Genomic DNA, 7,926 nt, shown 5'->3' with positions numbered 1-7,926 from the left:
CCCTGCGTCCTGTGGGCCAAGTCTTCCCCACACCACAAGGGGGAGCTCTGCACACACCCCAGGCGAGTGCCTCGCTTCCAGCCCACTAACCTATGGGAACAGGTGTGGTGGTGGGTGCACGCTCCCTTGAGGAAGGCTGTGCCTTCTCAGACACAGAACTCCAGATGCCCAGCCACCAGGCACACCACAAAGTGGCCATGCACACAGAGGTGTAGCGTAGAAGTTTTGTGTTGGAAGATGTCTTCAGCTTCTTCTAGCTAGCCCCCACATCCTCACTGCTCAGACACGGTCCCAGAGACAGACCACGACCTGCTCCCGCAACATTCCCATGAATACTCCTTGGCATTCCTGACCTGCCTAATTTCTGGGGAAGAAAGAGACTTGCCAGTAGAATTTGAATATTTTAATTTGGGAATGACTTAGGGGCCCAGATTCCTCCCCACCACCCTCCCTCCCCCCATAAGTTCCCCTCCTCTGGCCAGAGCTTCATCAGGAGCCAGATCCCGGAGCACCAGGCTCCACAGATAAGTCCCCAGTGACGTCTCAGGCTGGACATCTCCGTAAGGCTGGGGTGGGGTTTGGCGGGCTGGGGGTTAGTGAATCCCAAGGAGACGTGTCTGGGCTCCACTGTCCCCTCTGGCTGGCTAGGCCTAGAAGCCAGGTAGCCCCAGAGTCACTGCTGGTCCCCTGTGAGGATGGAACCAGGTAGAGAACCACGTCAGGATGAGTAGCTAGGGTTGGGGAGGGCACCTCCTCTCCACAGAGCACGGGCACTCACCCTGGATGGCCCCGGGTGCCATCTCAGTCCGGTAGATCTTGAATGCATCATAGGCAAAGACGGAAACCAGGATGATGCCAAAAACCTGTGGGAGTGCAAGTGGGGATGGGAAAACAGGCTATCTGGCCATTGGGTTAAGGTATAAGGCGAGGTGCAAGCCAGAACCCCAAGCCCTGGCTGTGGCTTCTGACACAGAAAGTGTGCAAGCACCAGCCTGAGCTCTTGAAGGGCTGAGGAGTCCTGCAGGGCTGAACTCACAAAAGCAGCAATGGCAGCTCCATCCCGGGAGGTCACAGCTGCAAAGGAGACCACCAGGAAGATGATGATGGCACTGACACAGCGCAGGAAGTCCTGGGGGCCAGGGGTGCAGGGTTAACAGGACCTCAGAAGGCAGGGGGTGTTGCTCTGAGGTTTTCCAGGCTAGCCAGAAGCCCGACCCTGACGGATTCTGAACCCCTCCATGGGATACCCCTCACACAATATGAAGCACATTCAAGAGACAGAGCGCTCACACTGCTACCCAGGGAGTGGAAGCAGATGAACCAGAGCAACCAGGACCAGAAGCCAGGTGCTAGGGCTGGAGCCCAGGTGACAGCAGCTGGAGTCCACCAGCCAGGGGGGTCATGCCAGGCCAGGGCCAGGGCTGGACCTTTGCTGAGTGGGAGAGCAGATCTAGTGGATGTGGTCCTCCTGATTGCCCATGGCCCTGCAGCTGTGAAATCAGTGTGAGTCAAAGCACACCTTTGAGCGCAGGGCATAGCACGGGGCAAAACCCAGCTGAAATGTGGAAATGGAAAGAAGCTCGGGGAGGAAAGGAAAACACACCATTTAGAGGAGAAGGAAGGGCCCCAAACTGGGCTGGGGGTCAAGGTTCCTCACCAGACAGGGCCAGTTAAGCCGGTTGAAGTGCTGGTAGTACTGGGTGGCATAGAGGAAGAGGAAGGCAAGTGTGATGAAGAACTCCAGCAGCGCCGCGGCCATGTAGGCAGAGATGGAGGCCGTGAAGCAGATGAAGATGATGAGGGTCAGGGCCTGCAGTACCGAGCATGTGGAACATGCCAGGAAGGGGACACAGGCAGGGGCCAGGGCTTTGCCTTCCCCTCCTTGGAAGCTCCCCTAGGCTGGCATCTACCACCTGTCCTTGGAGGGAAGGAAGGACTCTGGCACATCTCCCTATTCCCTGGTGTTAGGAACCACCGTTGCAGGGCATTTGCCCATCAAGGGCAGTCTCCGGCCTCCCATTCTGTTCACCCAGCAACCCCAGCAGTCTGGCCAAGTCATACGGCTCCCAGGAGCACTATTCCACAGTAATTCACGGGTACAGTGTGAATGCCAGTCCCTGGAGTTGTGCCCACAGAGACCCCACTCCACAGGGACCAAGAGGCGCCCCCTGCTCCATAATGCTTTCCCCACCCCTAGATGCCTTTGATTCCATGCCAAGAGAGAAGGCAGACGCTGCACAGTGGACTCTGGGGACCCCTTTAGCTCTGATGACCTAGGGTGGCATACATGCAGAGGCCTTAAGTCTACACTGTGGTCTTGCTAAGAAGGGGGAAGATCCTTTCCTGAGAAGAGATGTTTCTGGGCAGCAGACCACAGATAAAGTGCAGCTGCAGGAAGTCTGTCCTTTTTGATAGTTAGACTTCTTGGACATGCTGAGAAGTGGCCATGTTAGAGGCTGTCATTGCCCCTGTCCCATCCCTATGTCTCACGCTCCCTCAATGTCCCAAAAAGTCATCCTGTCTAACTGCAGTCCTTCCTGCTGCAACTGAAACCTGCTGTAAATGCCTCCAGGTGCAGAGGCAGCAAGAAGGCAGAGTAGGAGACGAAGAAGGGGCAGCTGGGGGAAGGAGAGGTGTCCAGAGGGCCTGGGGAGGGAGGCTACTGAAGGGCAAGCTGGGGACTGGCATAAGGCTGGCCAGGAACCAGGGGTCAGGGAAATGGAGGCACCAGGTTGGGGAGGCAGCTGTTACCAGCTCGGTTTCCAGCAGGATGCCTTTGTGGGAGGTGAAGAAGGCCTTGTCCACCGCGAAGCCCTGGAGCTCTGCAACTACCCCCTCCTCAGGGGGCCGGTCCCGGCGATCCCGAACACTGAGCATCTTCATGGGGCCCACCAACACAGCCCCTACTGCCAAAAGCCCAGCAAGAGAAACAGAAATCTGGCAGGATGGGGAAACAGACAGGAGCAAGAAGGCACTTCGAGAAACCTGAAAGTGAAGCAGGAGCCTTGCCCACAGGGCCCCGCGAGAGAAGGCAGCCGCTGGGGGCCTTGCCCAGATGGGCCTTCACCCAGCTGCCCAGAGTGCCTCTGCTGCTGCCCGCACCAGCCCCCTAGAGACCCATGGGGAGGGGCAGAGAGGGAGGAGGCTCTAATCCCTCCCCTTGCTTAGAGCCCAACCCAGCCTGGAATAGAGAAGGGAGGGAAGAGGAGGAGGTCCGAAAAGAAACTGGGAGGAGCTGGGATGTGAGTAGAGGAACAGGGGCAGGACTGGGAGCCCCCAGGGACCTAAGCCTGAAGACATTTGTATCCCCCTTCCCTAACTTTAACCCTCTTCTTTGGCTGGTCCTTTCTCCCATTTCCTTTTAGGGAGGGTGTGAGCTGGAGCCCAGCCCAGGCAGCACCCCCAGGACCAAGCTGCAGCAGCCAGGACTGGAGGACAAAGGCGGATTGTTGGGGGACAAGGGGGCGCTGTGTGCCTGCTGCAATGCCTCAATGGACCTCTGTCTCTCCAGCATGCTGGGAGCGCAGCCTGGCCCCCACCCTGGTGTTCGGGATGGGCCAGGGAGACAGAGATGGGAGAGGACGGGAGGGTGCAGCAGAAACTCTGGAGGGCAGAGAGAGCTGGCAGGGTGGACAGAGGTGAGGGCCGATGGTGGAAAGAAGGGACAGGCTGGAAGACCGCGAGGTGTTCAGGCACCACAGATGCCAAAAACAGATTAGGCCATTTTAAAATAAAGATATTTATTTGGATAAATCTCTATACATTCAATAACAGCTTCCTCCTCAGAATCATCCATGTCAAAAGACCAGCAACTACACCAGAATGCACCCAAAGTAGATGCTTCCTGAGTGATGAGTAAACAAGCAAGCCAATAAAATGAGGGGCTCTTTCTTCTCTGGCAAGGGGAAAATATTTAGAAAGTGCCTGTGCTGGGCCAGGATAGCAGGGGATGGGAAGAGAGGAAGAGACAGGAGTGGTGGCCTCCAGAAATGGGCAGAACTTTGAAAACCTTTCCTGAGAGAAAATGACAGGACACCAGCTTCCAGTGACCCTAAGCAGCAGTTGCTCTTTTCAAAATGTGCAGAAGTGCAGGTTTCCCCCGAAGCCCCCCCATCCTGTCCTGGGATCTTGCTGCTGCAGACGGCACTTCACAGGGGCCAAGCATCTGGGCATCCTGGCCCTTCGTGGCAAGTGGTTGTACACCTGGCTCCAGGTTTCCCAAAAAGGGACCAGCCTCCAGCAGGTCCGGCTAGCCCATCACACGGGGCCGCACACACACACAAGCCAAGGAAACACGGTACAGCCTGCGCTCCAGGCAGTAGCCCTTGTGGTTGCCCTTCTCGCCATGGCACGGCCGCCGGTAGAAGACAGTCTGGTTGTGGTAGAGCAGCTCCGAGTTGCCCCGGGGGTCCATGTGGGAGCCTGTCTGTAGGCTGACGCAGTGTGGGCACAGGCAACGGGCGTGGTACAGGTCCTGGGGGAGCCGGTTCAAGTCTCTGTCCAACCTGTGGGGGAGGCACTTGTCAGGCCCTGGAAAGATGGGCCAGAAACAGAGAGGGTAGGGTGGCGTGGGAGTGCCAGAGGAAGGAAATGGTCCCTCTGGGGCCTTGGCCTCTTGTCTCAGTTCTGCACCCACTTGCTGTGTAACTTTGAACAAGTCACCTCCCTCCTCTATTAATTTTTCCCCACTGTAAATGACGGTAGCAGGTGACAGAGTACTTTCCAACTGGTCCTGGGACCCTGAGGGAGGCAGCGGAGGGTGAGCAGGCTCCTGCCTTAGCCTCCATTGACTAGCACTGCTTCTATCTGGCTCAGCATGAGGTTTCTTACTGTAATGATTACACTTTAGATTTTTGTTTGTTTGTTTGTTTTTGTTGTTTGTTTGTTTGTTTGTTTTTGACAGAGTACCCAGGCTGGAGTGCAGGGGCACGATCTTGGCTCAACTGCAACCTCCACATCCTGGGTTCAAGCGATTCTCCTGCTGCGTGCCACCATACTTAGCTAATTTTCATATTTTTAGTAGAGATGGGGTTTCACGATGTTGGCCATGGTTGGCCAGGCTGGTCTTGAACTCCTGACCTTAGGTAATCCACCCACCTGGACCTCCCAAAGTGCTGTGATTACAGGCAGGAGCCACCAGGCCGGACTTTAGGCAGTGTTTCTATTATTATTATTACAGCATTATTGCAAAAGTAAAAACTACTCTGACATCCAAGTATAAAAGAGTATAAAGAGTGAAAGCTAACAGTCTCTGCCTACCAGTCCCACTCCCGAGAAGCTATCCTCAACTATTTCCTGCACATTCTTCCAGACGCTGTACAAGCTTATATTATAAGCATACTTGAGAGTGCATGGAAAGACTTCTTTACTTATTCTGAAAGGATTTCATGGCAAAAAAATTAAAAAAGAAAGATGAAAAACACTGAAAAGTAGATGTCCCATAGGTCTGCGACTCCGTTAGTCTGGCAGGTGACAGTCCCCAGCTTGTAGGACTATTCCCCACACAGACAAGCCCTGGCAAATGGGTTTAGCTAGCACACCACTTCCCAAAGTGGGTTCCCTAATAAATCACCTACACCTGTTAGGTGCTTAAATGAATTTGGGAAACACTCGTTTAATGGTTTACTTTCTATAGACTTCTTGCAGACTTTAATGTACAGATGACAGTATGAATCTCCAAGGGGTAGGAGATAGAGCAGTCTTTCCTAAGTTTACCTGGCATAACTTTTTTCTGAGAAGCAGCTCACGGGATGAGCGTTGCACAGAACACACTTTGGGGAAAGCCACCTGAGTGGTTCACAGACTCCCAGCAAGGGGTCTGGAAGACAGCTGAGTTAACCTCTGGCACCCAGCCTCCCCTAAGAGGCTCCCGTGCCATCTGATTTGGCCCAGGACCCAGCCGGCTTCTGAGACCGCTCCAAAGCATCATGACCTGTAGTATCCACACTAGATCCAATCTCAGTTAAATCTGACCCCCTCCCCACCACTGAACTTCTCCATCCACCCCAAAGCCAATGCTAAGACAGAACTAGAAGGAAGAAGTGAAATCATACGTCTGGAATCCCTAAGACCCTAGTTTTTAATATTTTGCTTCATTTTTCTTATTTCAGCGCTTCCTAATAGTTTTCATATCATGGCACAAATAGAAAATTATAATATTTATGTGGCACACTGAGTGAAAGAATACAGTAACCATGATAATGATCAAAGATATCCAGTCCACAGCTCCAGCCAGCCAGCTGCCCGTAAAAGTTGAGGGTTTCACTCCCTTAGTATGCTTATAATTAACCCATTCATGGCCCGGGCAGTATCATTTGATATTGGGATGCTTCATGCCTGTATCATGCTATTATTCCCTAATATTTTACCCAGAAAAACATGGGCCATTATAGATATTTTTTTAAAAGAAAAGGAGAGAACCAACATAAATACAGACTTTTACATAGATTATATTTCATTTGATTTGCACATTAGCCTATGGGGCATTATATCATTTTACAGGTGAAAAAAAATCCTAGTTTTGAAAACTTGAATTGACGCAGGATCATCCAATGAGAGTCAGAACTAGGACTCGAATACAGATCTTGTCCAATTCCCAAACCTTTACAGCCCCTCCAAGATCAAAATGGGAAAGTAAGCTGGAACTGCCCTGGTCCCTCACACGTACCCTGACCAGCACACACAGGGGAGCACGTGCAGGCATTTGGGAGGGGCAGCAGACTCACTCATATCTCCAGGGGGAGATGGCCCTGCTGTTGAGGGGCCCATCTTCACTGGCCCTACAGGATACTGAGCGGAGGTTGAGGTTAGCCAGCTTTAGGGGAGGCACAGGCACAGTGCTCCACCTCAGCAACTCCTCAGATGAGTCCTGTCCTTTGCTGGGGCAGCAGCTGGGCCAGTGGCTGTAGGTGTGGGTTCCCATGACCATTGCCAAGAATGCAACCACCTGTAGGAAAAGGCTAATGAGAGAACTGTTCTCACCTAATCTGGGTTGCCCCCTCATCTGCACCCTCCCCCTGGGATCCCAGTTTCTCACTCCACCTGGCCCCCTTCCCCAAACCTGGCAGCTTGGCCTCCCTCCACCCTCAGCAGCATCTCTGCTCCTCTCCCTCTCAGCATAGCCCTCAAGCAGCCCTCTGCACTGACCTGGTACATGCTGGGCACTGCGCACTCAGTCAGGTGGAGCACTGGCTGACAGGCCTCGTGGAAGCAGGCTGACTGGAGCAGGTTAGGAGTCCTGATTTTATTTTCAGCAAGCCTGTTTTGTTTATTCAAATTTATTTCCACTATCTTTTTAGGGAGTGACTTGAGATTAAAAAACAAAACAAAACAAAAAACTCTGAAAGTATTTCCAAAGGCTGCCTAAAATGCGATACTCATGGAAGTTGTGATGACCATCATTATATGCCTGGTAGCTGATTGGGTGAACTTTGCTCTTTGAACTTTTCTAGACGTGGGGTCAAAGCAATAGTGGTCTGCTGTTCTGTGTTCTTGTGAGCTGGCATTAGCAGAATTTCCCTGGTTGGTTTGGTAGCCAAAATTAGGAAATGTCTTGTGGCCTCCCTTCAAGAGGCCTCATTTCCATGATCCATTCTGCTCCCATCCAGGGTCTGGTTTCACCATTCCCCTCTTCTCAGGTGTCCTCCTGATCATCCACCTTCGTGATTATTTCCTTTCCCCTAGATAACCTTTGACTCCTATCCCCTTTGTTCTATGACCTCTTCCACATTTTCGATGACCCCAAAATTCTATGACCCCCATCATCTGTGACTTCTCCCCCATTGTCCATGACCTGCTCCCTACCTCCCCCTTGCCCTCGCCAGTCACTGCCCCCCACCCGGGTATACAAGCCTACCCTCACAGGGCTGCCGGAAGGCCCTGACTTCCTGAGTTTGTTGACTGGATGGGCAAGGTCTGATGGAAGAA

The 7,926-nt window shown here is 52.9% G+C and overlaps 2 protein-coding genes across 3 annotated transcripts; both read right to left on the bottom strand.

The window, feature by feature from the left end:
• Positions 1-388: 388 nt before the first annotated feature.
• On the bottom strand, positions 389-3,114 carry CMTM5 (CKLF like MARVEL transmembrane domain containing 5). Its single transcript, XM_025392250.1, is given in 7 exon segments — positions 389-687; positions 779-863; positions 1,037-1,129; positions 1,291-1,400; positions 1,403-1,490; positions 1,658-1,810; positions 2,752-3,114. Coding segments are annotated over 7 exon segments (675 nt in total). The 5' UTR covers positions 2,884-3,114; the 3' UTR covers positions 389-673.
• Positions 3,115-3,728: 614 nt separating this feature from the next.
• Positions 3,729-7,305, bottom strand: IL25 (interleukin 25). 2 transcript variants are annotated; one of them, XM_025392780.1, is made up of 3 exons: positions 7,147-7,305; positions 6,726-6,946; positions 3,729-4,505 (listed from the first exon to the last, which is right to left on the bottom strand). In XM_025392780.1, exons 1-3 carry the CDS (start codon positions 7,153-7,155, stop codon positions 4,250-4,252), a joined length of 486 nt encoding a protein of 161 aa, XP_025248565.1. In that variant the 5' UTR covers positions 7,156-7,305; the 3' UTR covers positions 3,729-4,249. The 2 variants fall into 2 exon arrangements, with proteins under 2 accessions (XP_025248565.1, XP_025248564.1); XM_025392779.1 differs by having other exon boundaries at positions 6,726-7,259.
• Between the last annotated feature and the right edge of the window lie 621 nt (positions 7,306-7,926).

Source organism: Theropithecus gelada, chromosome 7b (genome assembly GCF_003255815.1).
Source record: "Theropithecus gelada isolate Dixy chromosome 7b, Tgel_1.0, whole genome shotgun sequence".
NCBI lineage: Eukaryota > Metazoa > Chordata > Mammalia > Primates > Cercopithecidae > Theropithecus > Theropithecus gelada.
The sequence above is the reverse complement of the archived record's forward strand: the minus strand, read 5'-3'. Positions and strand labels throughout refer to the sequence as shown.

Excerpts from the sequence above, each read along its gene's own strand:
- IL25 (XM_025392779.1), bottom strand. The coding sequence starts at position 7,003 with ATGAGGGGGCAACCCAGATTAGGTGAGAACAGTTCTCTCATTAGCCTT. Across the intron at positions 4,506-6,725 it reads ATCTCCCCCTGGAGATATGA|GTTGGACAGAGACTTGAACC; the intron begins GTGAGTCTGCTG and ends CCTCCCCCACAG.